Consider the following 25,534-nt stretch of genomic DNA (forward strand, 5'->3'; position numbering starts at 1 on the left):
AGAACCGTAATTCTTTGGTACTAAATTCTTCTCAATGTTCTGTATCCTGCTTGGCCCCATCCAGCATGTCCCCATGAGACACGGATGCAACACAATGTTGAACCTCAGTGTTGATCAGGCGATAAACACCGTAATGGCGTTCAAAACCGATCTGGAACAGTGGAACACACCACTAAACCGTCCGACTTGTGCACTAGATAACGAATTAAACTGTTTGGTAAAACATATAGTATTTACCTCCATCCAATCGCAGGAAGATGTGACACAAGGTGGGAAGATGGGATTAAAAAGCCAGCGCCTAAGAGAAACAGGACCTAGCAATAAACTAACCCTAAGGATACGCAAAACCATACATCAGCCCAACAAGGTCACCAATTTAAAAATGGACCAGTTCTGTTGAATTGATTATCAAGGACGTATCTTCGACTCAAACAAACAAAAAAAAAAACAAGTATTATTTAGAAGGAAATACATAGATTTACTTGAAAATGAATGACGTCACAAAATAGCTTATTTCGTTTTATTTTCAAAAGTTGTCAACATTTATACGTTTTATAACGTCATCCATTTTCAAATAAATACTTTCAAAAAACAAATATTGATGATAAAAAATACTGAACCAGCGGTTCAGAGATGGCATATTTGTGATGAGTGACTTTTATACTTTTTTTTGAGTAAATTTTTTTAAGCGATTATTTTATTTTTTTTTATTTATTTTTTTTTTTTTCGTACTTCTGCATTTATCGACCCACGGTTCCCACAAAGTTTCTCGGGCGTGCTCTTGCTTCAATGAAAGTGAAAAAAAAAAAGAAAAAAAAAAAGAACTCACCGAATGCGAATCGCCAATCGGTGAACACGAGCAAACAACCCTAATGCACGTGGAAACTCAAAATAATCACTGATTACCTCCCCTTATTAGAGAAATATAGGCCTCTGTCACTTATTGGTAAAAACAGCAAATTTGTTTTTCGTAAATAAAAAAAAAAAGATTACTTTATCAATTTTCGTGATTTTTGGAATATACCATCTACATGTTATTATAAGTAGGTACACGATAGAAGTTTGTCTTCATGTTTGTTTATCGCCATAAGTGCCAATCTGAATAAGCATCGAATATTCATTACGTCCAGTTGACCATAGAAAGATATTACGCGGGCTGCATGCTGTCCGCGGGCCGCATGTTTGTGGATCCTGATCTAGCGAGCTGTTAGCAGGAGCATTTCCTTTCCATTTTGAGAAACTTGCGCAAAATGTGTATTATTTACGAGACGCAGCAAACAGGCTGAACCAACACTCTCCTGACCACGAAAGCAAAACAGAAAAAATAAAGAAAGAAAGAAATAAAACGAAAACAAAAAAAAAAGACAGACAGAATAACGGCAAATTAGTACAATTTGAACCTTATCAAACTGTCACTCCGGCTGCTTTGTCGTGGCGTCACCGTCGTCATAGCAACACGAGCAACGATGTTCCAATTTCTCACCCTCTCTTCATTCTCTGTTAAGAGCAAATCGTTCTCTCACTAATTTTCGCCTTTTCGGGTGAGCTTCTTTCCCTCAAACCAGCAAGTCTCTCCCATATATGTTTTTTGTTTGTTTTTATTTATTTTTTCTTACCGATGAGCAGTTCAACTGGACAGAGCTATTAAAAAAAAAAAAAAAAAAAAAAAAAAAATTAGAATAAATGAAAGCTTTAGAAATAAAAAACAATAATAATGTTTCGGCATGATTTGTGAGAAAAAGTTAATGGTAAGTTGATTTTATTATTCTTGTTGGTAGCTAGTTCGAATTTTGTAAACAAATAGGCTCATTGATAGAACAGGGGCGCCGTCGGAAATATACTTTCGGTTAAACCGGTTTTAAAACTTGCCATTCGGACTAATATCAATGTGTAGCAGTGTACTGTAGCACCTGTTCTGTTCTTGATCGGAGGAGAAAATTTTTCCTGCGTGTGACAATTTGTATTTCGTTTAAAGTCAACGTTTCTTTTGGGAGGGGGGGGGGTCTGGATATCTCCCATATATATATATATATATATATATATATATATATATATCCACAAAACGGTCCTCTTGCAATGTAGATAAATAAAAATATTAGGAAAATACTGAGACATATTTAGGGGTACAGCGGGTACACCCACCGACACCGCCTGTAAAGGTGCAAGTACAAGTTGATTGGCGATTGAAATTGACGTAATTATTCTAAAATAATTTTCAGTGCTGACTGCCGAGTGCCGCGCTATTTTAAAATAATTTTTTTTTTTTTTTCAGATTAAATTCAAGTTTCACGATATACATATTTTCTTATTAAATTGTTAGGTGGAAGCACAGAATAGTTACCAAACACCCTTCCCACCTCAAGTTAAGAATGACTTTCGAAATAATAACGTCGTTATTTCAGCTCAGTACCAAAAATACATAAGTACCGATTTTTTTTTTTTTTTTAATTTAAATTATTGTAAAAGAATTTGGTACTGGTGAGTGGTGCACTCATTGATCCGTGCTGAAATAATAACGTTATTATTTAGAAAGCCAGTCTTAACATGGGGAGGAGAAGGTGTTTTGTACCCATTCTGTACTTTAATCTTACAATTTAATGAAAACCTATAAAACTTTAATTAAGCTTGAAAATACTATTTTTAAAAATAGCGTGGTTCGATAAGTGCGCTAGCACCAAGAATTTTGTTTAATTATTTAATTATTTTATTTTGAATTTTTAAAAGTCATATTTAAGAAATGCAGTTTGATTGTCTATTGAAAGTTAAACATTTAAATTTATTTTAAAATTAAAAAAGAAAGGAAAAAAAAAGCAGTATATCTCCTTAAATCAGTAATAAGCAAAAAATAGAAAGTGCAACGTCTTCGTATATTAATTTGCATCCGAAAACATGTTTTCGGCATTAACACCACCCCTTCTAATAACTTTTTTTTTTTTTTTTTTACTTTTAATATGTTTACTTATAAGACTCTAACAACCCTTTGTAAATGTAGGACGTCCACTATTTTCCGGTTTCTTTTGGACCGAAAACAAATTCGAGTGAGATTTTAAGAGTTTGAAGTAAAAGAAGAGAGGGTGCTTATCCAGGTTGGCACTTATGGCGATAAGCAAAAACGAAGAAAAACTTTTATCGGTTACGGCGGTTACCTATTATCATCAAATGAACATGGTATATTCTAAAAATCACGAACATTTATCAAGTTTGTTTCTTTTTAAGAAAATCAAAATTTACGCTTTTTAGCGATAACTTGTCGCAGTCATTGGTTTTTGGAGATGGTAATCTCAGTTTTTGTTTTCAACTTATATGAACTATATACAAATGTTTGAATCGGTATATTTTATTTTCGGAAAAAAATGTATATTAAATAAAAAATATGTTATGTTTATAATAAATTACAAAATAGACTTCGTGGCTTAGTGGGGGGGGGGTCCCCTTTTCTCTTCCCTGCAACCTCTCTCCCACAGAAGAGACGTTGCGAGTCTGTCTTTGTTTTATCGTTACTTCCATGGCAAGTGTTCGCCTGAACTCCAATCTCTGCCCCCCCCCTCGCCAATCTTTCACGATAAACACCCGTCTAGTTGAAACCACTATCAAAAACTTTCCCCCACTCTTTATCTGTGCCAAAACCAAAACGTAGATTCCATGAACAAAGCTTCTTTCTTAGAAGTGGACGCCAGTAGAACTCTCTTCCGTCTGTCTGTTTCCCACCTGACTACAACTTGGATGTCTTCAAGTCCAACATAAACAAATTCCTGATTAACCGCCCCCTCAAATAAGACACTTTATCAAATCTCCAATACTAACGATTACTACACTATCCCATTGATTACTGTACACGCAATAACCCTTATCCCCGAGTGACTTCCGGGTCTTGATAAGTGGTGACTTCCATGTAAAAAAATAAATAAATAAATGAAATTATGTTGTTTTAATTTGTAAGTTTATGTTGTATTTCAAAATAAACCAACTGCTCTTGTAGGTTGTCTGCCCTTGTCAAACCCCGCTTTTATTCAGGTATGGAAGCTATTTTTCCTCTCTTTTAAATGGACGATGAAAAATTGATTTTTTTCGTTAATAAAAAATAATCAATTGATCAAATTACGTGACCTTTTTTTTGGGGGGGGGGGAATAGTACGTACATCATACATATTTTTCTCTGTTTTCTTTAGTTTTAATTGCTACCCTAGGGACAACTTTGAATAAGCACCGAATAGGGTGATGGGTCCAAGAGTACATGGTATCCTACTTAGATAAATTGGCAATCGTGAAGAAAGAGAGAGCCTGTTTCCTCGGTTTGACTATAGGTGGCGTTACTGTCTGTCCACCCCGTTACGGAAGCACAAAATGTATATAATGCTACCCTTGAAATAAAATAAATGTTTTTTGTTATATTTTAATTTTAAACATGTTTTCTTTTTTTTTTTTTGCAAACAGTTTTAAGTTTTATTTTTTTTCAAACATTTACGTTTTTTTTTTGTTTTTGCAAACATATATAAGTTTTATTTTTCCAAACATTTACGTTTGTTTTTGCTATATTTTTCTTTTAAACATACAACCGTTTTTCGGCGAGTATTTTTTACGCTCTTATGATTAAAAAAAAATCAACGTTTTTTTTTTTTTTTTTAATCTTTTTTATGAGCCCCTCCCTTTTTTTTTTTTTTTTTTTTTTTAATTTTCTGCACTTATTTTACCTTTTCCGCGAGTATTTATATATATATTTGAAAAAGGATATTGTAAAACCTGAATCTTACTTGAAACTACTATTAAGAAATAGCGCGGTACCGGTACAATAAGTGCATAAGCAAACTTTTCAAAAAGAAAAATATTTAAAAATATTTAGTTTATGCTTGCAAAAAAACAAACAAAAAAAACCGTAAATGTGTGAAAATAAACAAGCAACAAAACGTAAATGTTTGGAAAAATAAAACTTAAATATGTTTGCAAAAACAACAACAAAAAAAACGTAAATATGTTTGAAAAAATAAAACTTAAATATGTTTGCAAAAAAAAAAAAAAAAAAAAAAAAAAACACGTTTAAAATTAAAATATAACAAAAACATTTATTTTTATTTCAAGAGTGGCATTGAAAACATTTTGTGCTTCCGTAACTGGGTGGACAGACAGTAACGCCACCTATAGTCAAACGGAGGAAACAGGCTCTCTCTTTCTTCACGATTACCGATAAATTTGAGCACAATAAAAAATAGGGTATAGGAATCCTGAAAGATTTTCAGGTGCTTCTACAGTTTATCGCCGAAACTGGAGACGACATTTTATTTCGCCACCTGTCGTTCAAATCCAAGGGAGAAGTCAGTATTTTAAACTATGACCGAAGTTAGAAATAAATAACAAAAAAAAAAAATGATTACTTCCGGAAAGAACTATGGAAAAAAAAAAGGAAATAAAGAAAGTGAAAGAGAACATGAAACGTATATATATATATATATATATATATATATATATATATATATATATATATATATATAATAATAATAATTATTATTATTATTTAAAAAATGAATAAATAAAAATTTAAAAAAAAACAGAAAATGAAAATGCATCTTCATAATTGTCTAAAGAGGGCGAGCACCATTTGAAAACCAAAACATTTACTGTATAAAAATTTATCGAAATACTAGACTACCCGTGACACTTGTGACACAAAGAAAATAGTTTTTTGTGACATAATTGAAACATTTCTATGAAAGTATATTAAAATGAAAAAAGAATATAGATAGATTTCTATGAGACGTTCTGTTTATACTTGTTTATTTAAAAAAAAAGACAACTTACATCCATTGAATTATAAGTGATTTGCCATACTTATAGGTAAATGTGAACTGAACAGATACCATAATACTAAAAATTCAATACAAATTTTGATATATCTTTTAATTTAAACGCTAAAAAAACAATTAGGATACTGAAGACGTACACAGTAAAACAATGTTTTATTGTCGCGTTGATTATTTATTTGTAACGCAAATTTTTAAAAAAATATATTTTCGGGGTTATTTATTTATGTTGGTAGTGTAGAAGAAAATGTATGAATGTTTTTAAGAAACGTGTATTAAAAAATGAAGGTGGTGTAAATCGCCGTTGTAAAATGCTCTTATGGTTGTCAACTGGTTAAAGCAGATTTATTTGTAAGAAAATTGCGTTAAAATAACTTAAACGTATTGATGTAAAAAAATGCAGAAAGTATTAACAATTGTTTATTTGAATAATTTAAACGCGAAAAAAACCCAAATGGGACGCTGAAACCGTACACAGTAAAACAATACGTTTTATTGTCGTGTTAATTATTTGTTTATGTTCACATGCGCAACCGGAAGTCGTAAACTGGATGTTGGGTTACAGTGCCCGTTTAGAAGGTCAGTTGAGTTTCATAATTATATAGGTAGATAATTGTAAAAACATTTATTGAAAAGTGTGCGTAAGAAAATCTAATTTTCATAAAAAAAATTTGTACTGAAAGCAATATTGGATTTTTATAAAATAGTCTGTTGTTGCTGTTTTTTGTTTTGTTTTTGATTTTTTTTTTGTTTGTTTGTTTTTTCGTTTTTCTGAAAAGTTATTTTTCTTTGAATCTATGAAAAAGTATTTGTTTTGGGTCAATGTGGTTTGGTTGTCCTACTGAAGAATTACCTGCAAAGAGTTGCTTTTTAGGGATACCTCTCCATGTTAAGAACGACTTTCGTTATAAATAACCCCAACCTCCCCATGTTAAATACGACTTTCGAAATAAACGCCCCAACCTCCCATATTAAGAATTGCTTTCGGAATAAACACCCTACCCCCACCCATGTTAAGACGCGTTTCTTGTTGCCATTCAGTATATCAGTAAATAAGCTTACTCGGCATTTTCCGGGCCTGCTTTCGTTGTCCTCCAGGCGTTGCCGAGTCTTCCGGGCGTTGCCGGAAAAACCGGATTTAAACTGCAGAAGTACCAAAAAAACTGTTCGACTGCGCCACTATTCTAGGAATCAACCACAAAGTTTTGTATTCGATTGTAGAATAGGAATGCAGTTGAAAAAGGAAGATAATCATACAGACCGACGTTAAACAACGTAATGCGATAACGAAGAAGAAGAAGAAACTTGTACAGACGATATCTTTCAAAATACAATTAAAAAAAGTAGTCGGAAACCTACAAAAAATACTGTCGGCAATTTTGAATAAGACTTTATTTATTATTATGTATGTAATTAGGATAAAAAATGTTTGAAGACTTGAACGGAACGTTTACAAAATCGAGTCTAACAGACCGGAAGTACTACCCTACGTAAAAACGGAGCGGGGTTCCTGAAACGAAACAAGCACTTTCATTGTCACCTAAAAACAATTCCCAGAACAGTATCTAATAATGGCTATTTCTTATAGAATTTAAAAGAAACTTTAGGTTTGTTTTACAATATACAAAGGTAGAAAAAAATGTTTAAAAAAAAGCAAGAAACAAATATATAAATAAATATTACCGAAGGCAAGAAACGTTACTTTTCTACCTATCTGAATATATTTTTGGTGTTTTAACTAATTTTAAAGTGTGTTTTCAGTGTGAAACGCAAGTAGTGCTGAGTGCTTAAGATTAAAATTAAACGAAAACAAAGATGTCAGACATGAGGCTACCACTTTTGAAGTCTCGAGAATCGCCCTAAAATTCGAAAAAAAAAAAAAATACTGACATAAATCCACTCAATCAATAAAACTGTGACATTTATTGGGTGGATCTTTATCAACATTTTGTTTTTCAAGTTGTTGAGCGATTTTCGAGATTCCAAAAAAGAGAGAGCATCATGGCGCCATCTTTGTTTGCATTTCCCACTTAAAATACACTTTAAAGTAAGTTAAAACATCCTAACAGGTAGAAGAGTAACTTATCTTGCGTTTGGTAATATTTATTTTATTTGTATTTGTTTATTTACCACTTTTTCGTACTTCTGTCTATTGTAAAACAAACCCAAAACTTTATTTATTTATAATTTACATAATAAAAGGAGTGTTAAAAAAATCTCAAGGAGAAAATATTTCTATACATATTTTCATGTTTTTTTTTAGATATTATGAATTAAAAACTGTATTTATAATTGATATAACACGAGAAGTATTGAAATAAAAGTTATTTTTAATAGAAATTTCGGTTCTTATTTAGAATTAAACTTACTAAAAAAAATACAGAAAATATAGACAGATATTTATGATGTACGTTGCTCTCGCAGAACGCAGATGTCATTTGCCAAAAATCACATAAATTGATCAAGGAGTTTTAACTAAGAAAATTAAATTTTACTAGCAGAAGTACTCGCCATTGACTGGGTTCAAAAACAGTCTACAGAAAATGGACTGTATGAAGTATGATAGGTTATGAAAAGGAGGGGGTTGCAAAGAGATAGGTTTTGATACTCAAAAATTTTACCCTAAGCAAAATATGATGAAAGTAAAGATAATTTTCGCGAAAATACATTTTTTTATATCAACTTTGTTTCCATTCGTAGCCAAGAGTGACCAACAAAATTATGTTTCCTTACAAAGAGAAAATGTTATATATATAATAATATTAATATACAAGAAATAAATGTTACCATAGTCAATAAAAGTTACTTTTATGGTAGAAAACTTCATTGGTTTGTATTTTTAAGTAGTTTGTAAAAAAAAAATTTTTTTTTTTTAATTCACGAACCGGTTTAAAAAAAATCCAAATGGCAGCAACTTTGAAATGGAGAGCCCCGTTTTCAATTTGAAGGAGGGGCATTTGAGCATTCTATGTTAACAATTTAAGAGAGTTCCGTCAACGTAAGGAATATTTATAAACACATTTTAATGTTTTCCGTTATTTTGTGCTTGAGGAATATTCGATTATGACATGTGTAGTTTATATAAAAATTCATTTAAGTAGTTATCGCCTCAAATTTCGTTTTAATTTCGGTTCACTGAAATTATTTCAAGTAAAGAGCATTAAAAACTATTTCAAAACAACAAACAACATGAACTGAACTTTTATTGACTATGGTAACATTTATTTCTTGTATATTTATTTTTTCGGGTAGCCGTTTGTTGGCTTTTCTGCTAAACATTCTTACTAAATAGTATCGAAGAAATATCGAAAAACAAAGAAACAAAAACAGTTTTGAAAAATAATGAAGCTTTACTTACTTTAGTAAAATAATCCGAAACAGCAAAATGGGATATTAAAAATGTAAACACGTAGTTACTTTAGGTTTTAAAGCAAAGAATCGATATAAATATTAATGAAGAAAATGGCGCCCTTTTCAAGCAGAACAGCTTCGTTTCAGTTTTACAGTCTTGAACGGTGTAGTATTGCGCCGTCGGTTTCAGGGTTGTACTATTGTAATGTAAAGAACACGCAGAAACGGTTGTAATAAACTGAATTCCTTCTAGTATACTGACAAAAAAAAGCTTAAACAGATATATAAATAAAAATAAAAAGGTTATGGAAATGTTTTTAAAAAGACACGTAATCACGTGAGCAGGATTTTTCCTTCTTTTGGCACAATAACAAGTGACGTTCTTATTTTTTATTATTTATCTATTTATCTATTTTCGACACTGCGACGTGCAAGTGGATAAGGAAAAAAACAGAGTTATGCAAAATTTGTGTCGAGAAATGTCTAAAGTTCCGACTTTTTTTTTGGCTTTCACTTTAATAAGAACGTGAATTTATGAGGTGAATTTATTCAACACAATATGATTCAACTAAAAAGAATAAATAAAAGCTAACATGAATTAGGATTAAAGTTAAGGTGTTATTGTTGACCATCACCCCTTTTAAAAAACCTTGTTAAACTTTGTGACATATTTACATTCTATGGAGGTCAGGCAGGCGCGAACGAACACCCAATAATTTTATTATACCATATTTCTTCAAACTGAAACATAATTATCAAAGTATACTTACGCAAATATATATGAAAAGTCTTTGTTAAAGGTTTGTGCCATATTTCCATGGAGTACAGGCGCGAACGCAGACCCCACAATTTTATTATACCATCCCTATTTAAGTTGAAACATACTTATCAAACTATTCTTATGTACATCTATATCAAAAACCCTTGTAAACGTTTTTTTTTTCCATACTTTGTGGGCCAGGCGCGAACACAGACCCCACAATTTTTATGAACCACCGTTCTGCCAGATCAAACATACCCATTCCTGATCATCGATACATCTTCTATCATTATATGTAATCAGTTTTTTAAAATAGTCAACCATATAGGAGCCTATTCGTGACCACACACACACACACACACACACACACACACATTTGTTCAGCTTTATATTATAGATTACGGAGCGAGGCACTAATTTTTTATTCGTAATGTTTATAAGGGAGAGACAACTCAATTCGACCTATCGAGATTCAAAAGCAGACCTGTAATAGATACAATTTAACTCTTAAAATTGCTAAAAAGAAATGATTAAATCAAGATCAAAGTGTAGTATCTGTTCTTCAGATGCTGCACTTCCATTTCTTGTTCTCTTTCGGTGGAGGATCAGTCCTTCACGACTGAGACAATTTTTTTTATTTTTGTACCTTTTCTCCACTTTAAAAAACGACCCTGGTGTCTAATTCTGTCCCGTGGGGAGGCATAGTAAATAGGTATATATATATATATATATATATATATATATATATATATATATATATATATATATATATATGAGCAAACAGTTAATGAAATATGTTAAAAAACACTTTGAAATGAGTTAAAAACATATTTAATCTGAAAAGGAAACACTAGATAAATGGATAATCCTTAATCCGCAGAGTTTTGAAGAAATACTCTCCTTCTCATCAGAGGGTGAGAATTAGCAAAATGCGGGATCGGATTTTGCATGCAGAAGTATTTGATGAAACAACAAGTAAGTAAAAGATCTTACTTGAAAACAAATAAGTTAAGCAGAGGGAATATGGTAAAGAAAAAGGTGATTATACATGAATGGATAGTCTGGTGGAAGATAATATATATATATATATATATATATATATATATATATATATATATATGATGAAAATAATGGAAATAGTATTCCGACAAAATAGAGAAAATAAAAAGGAACAAACCGTATTATGTGTTCATCAACGTTTCGTCTTTATTTCGAGACTTCCTCTGGATGAATGAGATTAAGAAACAAAAAATACCAGTACAAAATATTAGCACGTGAAACATTTTCAAATATTTTGTACTGGTATTTTTTGTTTCCTAATCTCATTCATCCAGAGGAAGTCTCGAAATAAAGACGAAACGTTGATGAACACATAATACGGTTTGTTCCTTTTTATTTTCTCTCTCTCTCTCTCTCTCTCTCTCTCTCTCTCTCTATATATATATATATATATATATATATATATATATATATATATATATATATATATTATTGACATAACAAAAGTTGTAAAAGCAAGAAACTTTGTAAATAATTTTTTTTTTATAATTTATGACAAAACTTTAGTTAGTTCGTTTCGTATTTTCCGATTCTGGTTTTCGTCTGCCTGTTGTCGTCATTTTGCGTTTTTGACGAAAAAGTCTTAAAACGTCTTTTCTTTTCATTATTAATACGTAATGAAACATTGTTTTCAACTCTAAAACACACAGACATGTTTTGTCACTTTAAAAACATTGTTTTTATCGCATTGTGTTGTTTTAGCTTCAGTCTATTTGATCGTCGAAACATATTACCTCTTCGACTTGGTTTTCGCATACTTTTTGGATAAAATTAATTGTAAGTCGTAAATAATATTTGTACTTCTACACTGACTGACTCGAAAATCAAAAAAACAAAAACAAAAAAAAACGTCAATTTCAAATAAAAGCAATGTTATCTACGTAATTAGTAACATAGTACTACATCATTACATAAAACCTTTACTTTCACGATCCATCGATCCGCCATTATTATTTTGAAATTCCCCCTCACTTGAAGCAGTTACCCATCCTCCTGCTATCATAAAAACTCTTTCCTGCATTATTTAAGTAAAAGTTGCAATTTAATTCGAAAGCAACTTAATAGATCATTTTCTACTTTATCGTTTTTCGTAATTTTTTAATATCTTACTAATTTCGACATGACAATAAAGTTGATAACATTGCTTTTAGTTAAATTCAATTTTTCGATTTTTGATTTCCGTTGTTATTCTGAACAACACCCAAGGCTTTTTAGTCGTTTCCATTAAAATTGGATTTTGTCGCAAGGATAAAAGCTTAGTTACTCACTAAAAAATGCATTTCGACGTGTGAAAAAAAAATGCTAGATTTAAAAACGGTGACGGTGGATAAAAACAAAAAAAAATCTAGATTTAAAAATGTTGTAACGGTGGATAAAAACAAAAAAAAAATTCTAGATTTAAAAATGTTGTAACGGTGGATAAAAACAAAAAAAAAATTCTAGATTTAAAAATGTTGTAACGGTGGATAAAAACAAAAAAAATTCTAGATTTAAAAATGTTGTAACGGTGGATAAAAACAAAAAACATTCTAGATTTAAAAATGTTGTAACGGTGGATAAAAACAAAAAAAATTCTAGATTTAAAAATGTTGTAACGGTGGATAAAAACAAAAAAAAAATTCTAGATTTAAAAATGTTGTAACGGTGGATAAAAACAAAAAAAAATCTAGATTTAAAAATGTTGTAACGGTGGATAAAAACAAAAAAAATTCAAGATTTAAAAATGTTGTAACGGTGGATAAAAACAAAAAAAATCTAGATTCAAAAATGTTGTAACGGTGGATAAAAGCAAAAAAAAGTTCTAGATTTAAAAATGTTGTAACGGTGGATAAAAACAAAAAAATTCTAGATTTAAAAATGTTGTAACGGTGGATAAAAACAAAAAAAAAGTTCTAGATTTAAAAATGTTGTAACGTTGGATAAAAGCAAAAAAAAATTCTAGATTTAAAAATGTTGTAACGGTGGATAAAAAAAAAAAATTTAATGAAATTTTAAGTTATCTCGTTACATAACGTTGCGACTCAACAAATGTATTGATTAGTGCAAAAACAATACAGTTTTCTCACATATATTACTTCTATGTGAGTAGCCTGGGTGCCCGGTGTTGCCCGGGTGTTTGGAGTTGTGTGTTGAGTACAAAAAAAAAGTGGTAGTAGGCAGGCAGGCAGGAACCCATACCGCTAAGGAGGAAAAGAACTTGAAAAATAAACAAAAAAACATGACGTCTTTGCTGTTGCGCCCATCGCCAAACTGGAAGTGATGTAGGTTTAAATTAAGGCTAGTCAATAAAAAAGAGGGGATGAGATTCGAAAATATCTGCGAAAAAAGCGACCCCTCCTTGTAGAAAAGTGCCCAGTTGAGGATGAAGAAATTAATGTTTTTAGCCAATTTTTTTTATATTTGTCGTTCAAAGGGTCGAGCTTCAAAATGATACTGATCTCGTGAAAATCGGTTGCCTCTGTCGAAAGTTTTAGGCAGACATACAAACATACATACATTTACACAGACAGGTGAGATTTATATTATAGATTTCTGAATTAATTCATTAATATATATATAGCCATGTTATATATCATTTTGAAGCTCGTTGAAATCGTGTTATTTATTACCGTTCTCAATCTCTTCATTCATTTTTTTGCAGACTTTTCGACAGCATGGACAAAATTCAAATCCGCACGATTTTCTTGTTCTAGCTCAAACTAGACCGAAAAGCTGCCGAGACAGCTTGTGATATCAATGATGTGTTTGGCCCAGGAACCACTAATGAACGTGTGGCACAATAGTGGTTCAAGAAATTTCGCAATGGTCACAGAGCTTCGAAGATGAAGACAGTCGTGGCCAGACAACTGCGATTGATAGCGAACATTTGAAAGCCTTACACAAAAAGTTGCTGTTGAACTCGAGGTTGACCGCTCAACAGTCGTTCGCCATTTAAAGCAAATAGGGAAATAAAAAAAAGTTGGATAAGTGAGTGCCGCATGAATTGAACAATAATAAAAACAATCGTTGTTTTAAGGTGTCGTCTACGCTTTTTCTGTGCAACAAAAACGACCCATTTCTTCGAGCAGATTGTGACGTGTGATGAGAAGTGGATCCTCTACGACAACCGGTGACGTTCGGCACAGTAGTTGGATGCTGGAGAAGCTCCACAACACTTCCCGAAGCTGAAATTGCATTAAAAAGGTTATGGTGGCTGTTTGGTGGTCTACAGCCGGCCCCATCCATCACAGCTTCTTGAATCTGGGTGAAACGATTACGGCAGAGAAGTACTGCTGACAAACTGATGAAATGAACCAAAAGCAACGTATGTGCTTGAGATTGGTCAATATGAATGGACCAATTATCCTTCATGACAATGCTCGCCTGCATGCAGAAGCTGACCCTAACGCCAATTCCGCGTGACCAACGCACCGTTCCGACATTTGAAAAAACTACCGCAGAAACAACAAACGGACTTCTACCGATTCTATGCTCCAACAACAACATGCCCCCCCCCCAAAGAAAAACATACTGAAGATAAAGTTTTACTGCAAAATATATTTATAAATTTCAATATAAATTTCAAACAAAATAAATATCTGTTTATTTTGTAATAATGCGTTATTTTGGCTTCAAACGTATCTAATACGTGTTTTATTTTATGCAAACTCAACCAGTGCTTCTATTCAAGGCACACAACCCCTAACGTTATCATTTCTTTCTTTCTTTCTTTTTTCGATAAACGAAAATTTTACTTGGAAGAAATAAAAATTATTTAAACATGAATATAACAGTCAAATTAGTATGGTTTGTAATGTATGAATTTTATATACTTTTTTGAACGATAAGTTTAAATTAACTTAATTCAATAAATATTCTGCTAATTAATGTTTTCTGTCGTGCTAGTCAATTGAATATATAAACAGCTATATGTCTGTCGGTGTGTCTGACCATCTGTCAGTCTGTCTCCATATTTTCAAACTCTATCTCCTCCGAAATTAGGGAGCCTCAAATGATTGGATTTTTTATGGACCGTTTTTTAATGGGTTTTTAGCCGGTTAAAATTGTTTTTAAGGGGTCAAAAATGGGTCAAAATTGAAAAACATTTTGTACTTTCATCTTAGTTTATTTTTAATTTTTAATTTTTAATCAGTTCATATGCGTGGCACGTTGGTAAAGTGGTAACGTCACCAGCTTTGAATGCTACAGACTCCATTTCAATTTTAGCTGATGGCACCTAAATATGTTTTTTGAAATTTTGAAATCACGACTATAATAATAATATATACGAAATCTGGACAAATTAAAATATCATATTTAAGTGTATTTTACGTCTGGGCAAAGCCGGACGCCCCCTCCCCCCCCCTAGTTTAACATACTTGTTTTCATTTACCTACAAAGTTTCACTAAAAAATTATAAAAATTCTGGATTGTCTCCCGTTTTACCATGTAGAACTCTTTTGAAATTGAAAACACATAATTATTAGTGGAAATCTAAAGTGCACAAGTGCTGGGAATTTTATACGGTTTTACTATATTCGAAAGCAAAAAAGAAAAAAAATGTACTTGTGTAGATTTGTGATCTTTTAAATCAACACATTTCAGGTGAAAACATTATTACGTATTTGCATGTCATGGCAAAATTAGTATACATTCGAAAAAAAAATACAAAAAAATATCAAGTAGAAAAACTGATTACAGATAAAAATAGAATTTATCGAGTTTTATCGTTTATTTTAATGTGGAAAAGTTGTGCGACCAATTCAGTATGACAAACTGACTTATCTTCCTTGACTGTAATTCACTTCAATTAAGAGTCCGCTAATTTTAAACACAAAATGTCAGATGTGGATGATTTTTTTTTTGTTAAAATACATTTAGCACATCTACTGGATCATTTTTCGTAATTTTGGGAATTTACACTAATTTCGACATGACACGTTGAGTTCATAATTTCGCTTGGAATGCATTGGTTTAAAAGATCACTAATCTAGACTAGCACCGAAAAAAAATTTTTTTTTTAAATTAAAAAATCAATTTTCGATTTGTCTTTTTTTTTAAGTGGTGATATAATGGAACAAAATACAGACACCGAATCATTGGCGCCTTCTAAAGAAAGCAGCACAACGGGCGTACAAGGGGCAATAAGCTTGGGTCTTACTTCGAATGAAAATGATATAAACGCGGACAAGGAGGAAAATCCGACAGACAATGAGCAAACAAAGGCGGATCAACCCGAGGCAGACACGCAGGAGACGCAGATAAAATCTCTGGAATCGCCAACTCACTCCGATATGAAGTTTCAACAGAGTTTTGGAATGCCTGAAAGTTCTATTAAACGGCGGAAAACTGACTTCCCAGAATATTTCGGCACTTGTGATATTCCTGTCTACCACAAAGTGGAGTTTACTGTGTTGCTGTCCTATGCATTCTATTATAGTAAGTAACAAACCTTACCTTTTTTGTTTGTTTATGTGTCTTTCTTTTTTTTTTTTTTCCTTTTTTTACAAAGGAGTCACAACTTACCAAGGCCCGGGTGCCACTCGAGGATGAGGGTTAATAAATTGGATTACTTAAGGGGAACGGCTCATCAAGAACTTGTTTACGTTGGACTTGAAGACGACCTTATTATAGTCAGCTGGAAAGCAGACAAAAGGAAGAGAGTTCCACAGGTGTGCAGTTCTAAGAAAGAAACTTTGTTCATGGAATCTCTGATTAGGTTTAGACACAGATAAAGAGTGGGGGAAATTATTGATAGTGTTTTCAGCTAGACGAGTGTTTCTCATGAAAGTTTGGCGAGGGGGGGACCATAGATTGGAGCTCAGACGAGTACTTGACATGAAAATAATGATAAAGCAGAGATAGGCTCGCAACGTCTCTTCTGTGAGAAAGAGGTTCCGGGGAAGAGAAAAGGGCATCCCCTACTAGGCTACGAAGTCTGTTTTGAACTTTGTCGAAGCAGGATAAGTCTTTCTGGCAGCTCCTGCTCAGATGTGGCAACAGTAATGCATCCTTGGATGTACCTGGTCTCTTATATAGGTAGAGAATTGCATCAGCAGTGACATATCTACTGGATCGATAGAAGGATTCCACCATTTTCCCAGCATCCTTGGCAACAGATTTGATGTACGTGTTCCATTTCAGATCAGGAGTAACGGTCAAGCCCAGGAGCTTGTCAAAACATGGAGCCTCTCCAAGATGAGAGCCATTCATTTCAAACGTTATTGCAATTTCTTTTATTATTCCACCGTAGTCTTACGAAATCTTATCAGATATTGCCGTTTTCGGGCATTTTTACTCTAACCAGCAAAACAAAAAGTGGTCAAAAAACAAGTATATACCAAATAAATGTTACCAAACGCAGATAAGTTATTCTTCTACCTCGCTGGATACGCTTTTTAGTGTTTTAACTTATTTTAAAGCGTTTATTCAGTTTTAAAAAAAAACAAGTAGTGACGAGTGTAACCTAAAAATAAGAAAAAAAATGACCGACATTGTCACATTTTTTAGGTCTTGATAGTCACTAAAAAAATTTTTTTTAATAAATAAAATACTAGCAGAAACTAACTTTTTTTTTTTTTAGAAGGTGATAATCACTTATCAAGGCCCAGAAGCCACTCAGGGATAAGGGTTATTGTATGTACAGTACGTTAGTGTGGGGTTTTAATAAAAATGTCTACTTAAGGGGGCGGTTCATCAGGAATTTGTTTGTTGGACTTGAAGACATCCAGGTTGTAGTCAGGTGGGAAGCAAGCAGACGGAACAGAGTTCCACAGGCGTGCAGTTCTAAGAAAGAAGCTTTGTTCATGGAATCTACGTTTTGATCTAGGCACAGATAAAGAGTGAGGAAAATTTTTGACAGTGGTTTCAGCTAGACAGGTGTTTTTCGTAAAAGATTTGCGAGGGGGACTAAAGATTAGAGCTCAGACGAGCACCTACCATGGAAATAACGATAAGGCAAAGATAGGCTCGCAACGTCTCTTCTATGGGAGAGAGGTTGCAGGGAAGAGAAAAGGGCATCCCCCACTAAGCAACAAAGTCTATTTTGTATTCTGTCAAGGCATGATAAGCTGTTTTTAGCAGCTCCTGCCCAGATATGGCAGCAGTATTCCATCCAATTAAATGTTACCATGACATTGACTGGGTTGGTTTATAATGCCCTTTTTTCCATTTTTGTTTCAGCTTAGTTTGCATCTTAAAAATATATAGAAACCGTTTCCGTATGGAGGTATCGAGTGACATTATAATAGTTGCAATAAAGGAGCGACTCCATACTCTCCCAATCTATGGTACCCCTCTGTAAAACATGAACAATAAACACTCGTCTAGCTACAACCACTGTAAACAATTTTCCTCACTCTCTATCTGTGCTTAAATCTAAACACAAAGTTAACAAGCAAAGTTTCCTACTTAGAATTTCCCGCCTGTGAAACTGTGACTACACCATGGTCGCTTTCAAGTCCAATGTAAACAAGTTCTTATTTATCCGTCCCCTTAAATAATCAAATTCTACCCAATTTCCACCATTACTAATCATCACCCTGACAACCTTACAAGCTTACACTCATTAACACTTATCCTCGAGTAGCCTTCGGGCCTTGATGATTGGAAATACACCATCGGATGAAATTTTCTGTAATAAGTTGTTACTAAACAACCAAGATATAGAAAGGCATGAAAGTCTATTAGTGAAATAGCAATATACGTTTTATTAGCATGGCAATCCAGCGTTTCCTGGGAGAGTAGTAATTTATTTTTAACTTGCAGGACCTGTGTCTCGGCGTTGCCCAAGTTAAATACAAAATAATGATTTAACAATACAGCATATCCATACGTTAACTGATGGCGTTGGAGAATATAAATTATATGGAGGGAGAGTTGTTGCTACTTTATCACAGAAAAGTTAATTTTGAGAGGGGTGGAAATATCGGAATGAATGTAATAATTTTTGTATTAAGTAAAAATTTCAGAACGTTTTTTTTTCTTCTCCTTAAGCATGTTGTTCGCGATGGTTAATATGTTTAGTGGAAAAAAAGTTGTGCGTAGAAAGTTTTCAGTTTTCTGCTCATAATTGCAGAATCTAGAGGAAGGGAAAAAAAGCGAGATCATTTTATCAAATACAGACAATAACAATGTATTTTCTGTTGTAGCACGTGAAATAAATCTTACTGAAAAAAACTGAAACAGTTAATCAAGGTAAAACTTATTAGCAAACATATAAGTGACGTTTTGATTTAAGAACACTCAACTGAGATAATTTGTGAATCAAAAAGTAAAAAAAAATTTTTTTTTAATGTGAAATCAGTTTTACTAAACATCTAAATAATCCTCCCGTCCTTCTCTCTCTCTCTCTCTCTCTCTCTCTCTCTCTATATATATATATATATATATATATATATATATATATATATATATATATATATATAGCCTTGATTCCATCTACAACTTTGTAGATGCTTTTGTAGCGAGGAGTTCTTTTTTAGAGGTGAGGGTGCTGGCCCAACGCCCAACCTTCCCAGAAGGTACATACAGCACCTAGCCTTCCTTCCCAAATGGTCACCCATCAGGTACTAGTCAGGCTCAATGGCAAGAACTGTTGTGTGTGTGCGTGTGTGTGTGTACGTTTACACAACGGTTCTTGCCAGATCACCGAAGTTAAGCAACGTTGAGCTTGGCCAGTACCAGATGGGTAACCATTTAAGAAGGCTATATATATATATATATATATATATATATATATATATATATAGCCAGTAGAGTTTAGTTTCCTAGAAGTACATCCAATGAAACAACATGTGTCTACCAAATTAGTGCTCAATGAGTGAACAGAGCAGGTATATTAATTTTATTTATACAAACATTAATGGCTACATATGTGCATACATGTTTCTGTAATCACCCACTTTGGGGGATTACGTCTTCAGGCCAAGACTTTCGACGGTAATTCTTGGCCTGAAGACGTAATCCCCCAAAGTGGGTGATTACAGAAATGTATGCACATATGTAGCCATTAATGTTTGTATAAATAAAATTAATATATATATATATATATATATATATATATATATATATATATATATATATATATATATATATATAACTCTCATAAAGCTGAATCACATTAAGTTAATTCTTCTTATAATAACATCGATTAGATCACTTAATTATAACCACATTAAAATTAAATAAGTTAATTTATATTATAATAACATTAATTAGATTAATTTCTATTGTAATCACAAAACTATTTAGAACAAGCTTTAAATTAACTTATTTCTTTTCATGTCAGTCAAGGTCCTGAACTTGGCAATCAGCCTGACAACGATATTGTCCTGTTCAGTCTCAGCAGATTCACTCTCCCAGGCTTCACCATATCTGCGAGAAGGTGGTTTGTTTATCTTTAATCGCCTGAGGCTCTCATGCAGGGAATGCCGACGGGGTTGCTTAAGAATATTTTGTTGTAACTAATCCTAATACACTGGCTTTTCAACATAAACACCGAACTTGTGTCTAATGTTATTCTCGAGATAAATAAAAATAAGAACAAGAGGGTATGTTTTGTTTATTAAAAGTGATGTAGAAACGTTTTCCCTTTTTAGTTTCAGTTATAAAGATCAAACCTTCTCTAATTTACTCATGAAAATTAAATTTATGTATGTAATTAGTATCTACATGCTTGTTCTTTTCTAGCCCCGCTTCCAGGACTTTGAAGAGATTGTATGTTCACTGTGGTGACCAAACTCAAACTTTCGACAGACTAAACTTCTTGTCTCTTTGATCTGTCAGTGCTGGCGACGTAGCCGAATAAAAGACACATCTCCTTAACGTGACCTCCTCTGTCACGTACACAACTCTTCAAGGTCGATCTAGTTATTTTTTTTTGTTCATATTTAACTAATTTCTGTAAACATTTTTAGCCAGAACTTATTGTTACATTCCAGACCAATTTATTCTCTGAACAATAAATAACTTCCAATATCAACTATTTTAACAATATCACTGGATAGATAGATAGATAAATAGATCGATAGACAGATAGATAGATCGATAAGAACAAATTAAACTTTTAACCCTGCTAACACATTTTATTATACAGATGAATTTTATTACAAAGAAATGTTTACAATAGTTATTGAAAGGAGTAAGAAGGGAAAGCACCATGCAGACTTCTGCAAGAGGAGCATGGAAAGCATTAGCACATAGAGTTTATTAATTTTCACTCAAATTCCAGAGAAAACCAATGCTTTTAATCAGTAAGAATTAAATTCTTTTAGAGTCTTTCGTCTAGTTAGATCATTGTTAGTTACAATTAATCAAATAATGTGGAAACGGATTTCATATAGAGCATTGTTAAGCCTCTTGTTTGAGCATAGAAAAAAAGATAGAAATATTCGATGTCTTAAATTGGTTATGACTTCAATAAGTTTCCAGACTTTTTCCAGACGCATATATAACTCTAGTCCACTTTGAAGTACTCTCCTCTGGCTGAAACGCACTTGTTATATCGTTCCAACAACTTCTGGAATGCACCATGGGAGTCCTCTTGTGTGATAAGGTCAATGACCCTCGTCACAGCCTCTTTCACTTCTCAATTTTCTCATAACGACAGCCTCTAAAGTTCACCTTGAGCATAGAGATTAACCAAAACCCACAATGATCAAGGTCTGGACTATAGGAAGCGTGAATAACTGTCTTGATGCCCATCTTGCTGTGACAAGGATGGAGCACCCTTGGGACAAACTTTGTGCAAATCTTCCACAACTTCAGTTCCTCACGAATAATTGTGTGTACAGTTCCCACACTGACATCAAACTGAGCACTTATTGTCTCTACAGACACACAACGGTCCTCATCCATGAAATTCTTTATTTGGCCAATCAACTCTAGTGTTCTGACTTCCTTACTTTTCCCACACCTCTCATCATCCCTCACAAACTCCCTGCCTTCCTTGAATCTCTTATGCCACTCCACAAGTCGTCTTCAGGTGAGTGATAAATGAAAAAAATTGCATTTAGTGAATTTATTGAAAAAGTCAATTAAAATCCTTTAAAAGTACTTAAGCGTACCCTCCACCTTATAGTAAGCCTGATTGATGGCCGGTTTCTTTATACAAACGAGTAGGGCTTCTATGATTATGAGGTGCACGTTACAATGTGTGAAGGCTAAAATGGCGGGGCGTCATATACTATTTTAATCAACTTTTTCAATAAATTCACAAAACGCAATTTTTTTTAATTCATCAATCGCCTGAAGACGACTCATGGAAGCCGAAAACGTTCGCGACTGTGGCAAATTTCTTTCTTTCACTCAAACAGAGCGTTCGAACATTTTCCCGCCAAATGGTAAAAATGGATCACAAGAGAAACAAATAGGAATTATCCCTGCTGTTCAACGAAACTTGTATTCAAGTATATACTTTCTCTTTTCTGCCTGCTTCCTGTCTGATCCTCATGTGTACCCAACCGACCTTCACTCACTGATTAGCTAAGGATTATATTTCAGGTATCCAATGTTCCTGCGATTGTTATGATTGGAAACTCTAGACATGTACAATATAAACAAGAGGAATCAACAAGGTGAGCCACTCGACACAAATACAACGAGAGGTAATCACTCACCTGTCAAACGAAACCTTAAAGCTAAGACTGAAACAAAAAACGTGCGCGCGTGGGGGCGGAGGGAGGGCAGGTGGAGGTGAACTATCCTACCTTTACTGTCTCTGCACTCACCTTTTTTCTCGCCAAAATGATTGAGTGTCTCTTATTTTCTTTTCACATTGACAAAAGAATTTAAAGAGAAAAATAAACTGAATATTTCTGAAACCTTTAAACACTTAAAGAAAGCCAAAAGAAAAAAAAAATATCGAACAAAAGCTAAAGTCAGTCGTGGGACTGCATTTCTCCGGCTGACAACGTAAGGTAGGGCCAAAATCAGATCCAGGCCTTACTTCTCCATATTGTGTGAAGTATTCCTAGAGTTATGCCATAGAAATGTTGATAACTCAAAAAGTATATTCGTCTGATTATGTTGGAATGTTGCATGCTGGTTACCGTTATTAAAAAGCAAGAAATCCATGAATCAAATTTGGAAAAATCGTTAGTCGAAATTTCAAATGTAACCTGACATTTCAAACCAAGGTAAAATTTGAAAAGCATATAAGATGTGAGACTTCATTGGTTACAATATGGGCCCAACAGCGAATCTCTACAATGAACAGAATCGTCAGAAGCAAACCTTTGACCAAGATATCGCAAAATTAAATCAGTCCTATCCTATGTTAGATCATGATCAATATTTTCACCGAGTTTGATGACGATTGGTCAAGCGATGTGGACGCTAGACTGCATGCAAACAAACACACAAATATAGTAAAAAGACAAACTTGGTTGAAAACATAACTTTTATTTGTGGATGTAAAAATTATTTCTTAATCTTTCTTTTTTTTATAAGATTAAAATTGAATTTTATTTATATTTCTTTTTCAAAAAGAACAGTAAGAATCTGTAAAGAAAAATGACATAAGATGCTTTCATCTTTATTCTTTTTCAAATATATAAAGAAAAGCTAGTTGGATTCTTGATTTTAGACCTAAATAGCATTCGATTTGATACATTGATTCTGTTTGGATTTTTTAGTCTGCATTTTTCATAAACTAACTGACACTATTTACACTAAGTTAACTTGACATATACTATATTCAATTGAAAATCTATTTTCATAACATTTTTTTCAAATACTTTCATTGGCTATTCAACAGTGATTATCATTCAGTTAAATCGTTCGGTTTAGAATCAAAAGTTCACAGTATTCATGCTGGAGTCCATCAGGGGTCCATCCTGGGTCCAACTCTCTTCCTGATCTAAATCAATGATCTCCCAAATCACATCCTAAGATCATTCGTAGACATTAATGCTGACGACACTGCCATCTATGACAATGCTTCAAAGGCCATAAACGACCAAGTCCTCTGATTCTCTCTCCTTTGATCTTGATCATGTGGTGCAATGGGGAAAGAGGTGGCTGGTTAATTTTAATGCATCTAAAACCAAGCTTCTACCTTTCCATAATTAATGCTCTGATTCCCGTCTGGCATCAATTAAAATGAATAGCTCTCGTCTTGGGAAGGCTTCATGTTTTGACAAGCTTCTGGGTCTGACCTTTACTCCTGATGTAAACTGGAACGCGTACATAAAATCTGTTGCCAAGGCTGATGTGACCGTTCTACAGCTCCAGTAGATATTTCACTATCGATGCAATTCTCTACATGTATAAGAGCCAAGTACGTCCAACGATGGAGTACTGTTGCCTCATCTGGGCAGGAGCTGTTAAAAGCAGCTTATCATGCCTTGACAGAGTTCAAAATAGACTTAGTAGCCTAGTGGGAGATGCCGTTTTCTCTTCCCTGCACGTCTTTCCAACAGAAGAGACGTTACAAGCCTGTCTCTGCTTTCTCGTTATTTTCATAGCAAGTGCTCGTCTGAGTTCCAATCTATGGTCCCTCCTGGTTTGACTAGACACTCGCCTAGCTGAAACCACTATCAATAATTTCCCCCACTCTTTATCTGTGCCGAAACCTAAATGTAGTTTTCATGAACGGAGCTTCTTTCTTAGAATTGCACGTCTGTGGAACTGTGTTCTGTTTTCCAGTTTCCAACTGACTGCAGTATGATTGTCTTCAAGTCCAACATAAACAAGTTCTGGATGAGCCATCCCCTTAAGTAATCCAACTTACCAAATTTACACTACTAACGATTACTACGACATTTCCCCTTGACTTCTGTACACTCATCAACCCTTATCCTAGAGTGGCCTCCAAGCTTTGATAAATGGTGACTCTTTTAAAAAAATAAAAGGATGGCTCTGTTTACTAAAATTCATAAACAAAAGCATTTGTATTTACATCTTAGGTAAGTAAAAGTAATTCATCTATTCGGTATTATACCGTTCGGTTCCATTTAGATTAAAGTTCCAACTATTTATTATGAGAAAAAGGAGTTCACTGATAATTAAAACACATGATAATAAATTAAGATTTTACAGTTAGAAAGACCAGACGAGTGTGAAATTGCTTTTGATTTATATTGCTATCTATTAAAAAATTTATATTGCTATCTATTAAAAATTTTATATTACTATCTATTAAAAAATTTATATTGCTATCTATTAAAAATTTATATTGCTATCTATTAAAAAATTTATATTGCTATCTATTAAAAAATTATATTGCTATCTATTAAAAAATTTATATTGCTATCTATTAAAAAATTTATATTGCTATCTATTAAACAAATTATATTGCTATCTATTAAAAAATTTATATTGCTATCTATTAAAAAAATTATATTGCTATCTATTAAAAATAAAATTGTAATTTTTTTTTCATATTTTCAAATAATAAAATATTCATCTTCATGAAATTGGACAATGTGTTCTTTTGTTTTTTTTTTCTTCTTTTATTTTCTTTTTCTTCCTCTTATATACCATGGTGGTGGTAAGTCCTGGCATGACTTGAGATGTTTGGAGTTAAGTCAAAAATAACTTTGACAAGCGTTTTAACAAAAAACAAGTTAGCACTTTTGTTAAGTTTTGA

General features: G+C 33.0%; 1 protein-coding gene across 4 annotated transcripts in view; it reads left to right on the forward strand.

The window, feature by feature from the left end:
• Nucleotides 1–1,334: 1,334 nt before the first annotated feature.
• Nucleotides 1,335–25,534, forward strand: part of LOC145260474 (uncharacterized) — a 146,319-nt gene continuing 122,119 nt past the window's right edge. The window contains exons 1-2 of one of the 4 annotated variants that reach the window (XM_080118571.1): nucleotides 1,335–1,748; nucleotides 16,007–16,383. In XM_080118571.1, the coding sequence (XP_079974697.1) occupies nucleotides 16,017–16,383 (367 nt within the window). In that variant the 5' untranslated portion in view covers nucleotides 1,335–1,748; nucleotides 16,007–16,016. Of the gene's footprint in view, nucleotides 1,749–11,584; nucleotides 11,743–16,006; nucleotides 16,384–25,534 lie in introns of those variants that run through there. The other 3 variants (XM_080118569.1, XM_080118567.1, XM_080118568.1) reach the window with 3 other exon arrangements.

The sequence above is a fragment of the Euprymna scolopes genome, chromosome 36 (assembly GCF_053919585.1).
Source record: "Euprymna scolopes isolate OS-2025 chromosome 36, ASM5391958v1, whole genome shotgun sequence".
Lineage (NCBI taxonomy): Eukaryota > Metazoa > Mollusca > Cephalopoda > Sepiida > Sepiolidae > Euprymna > Euprymna scolopes.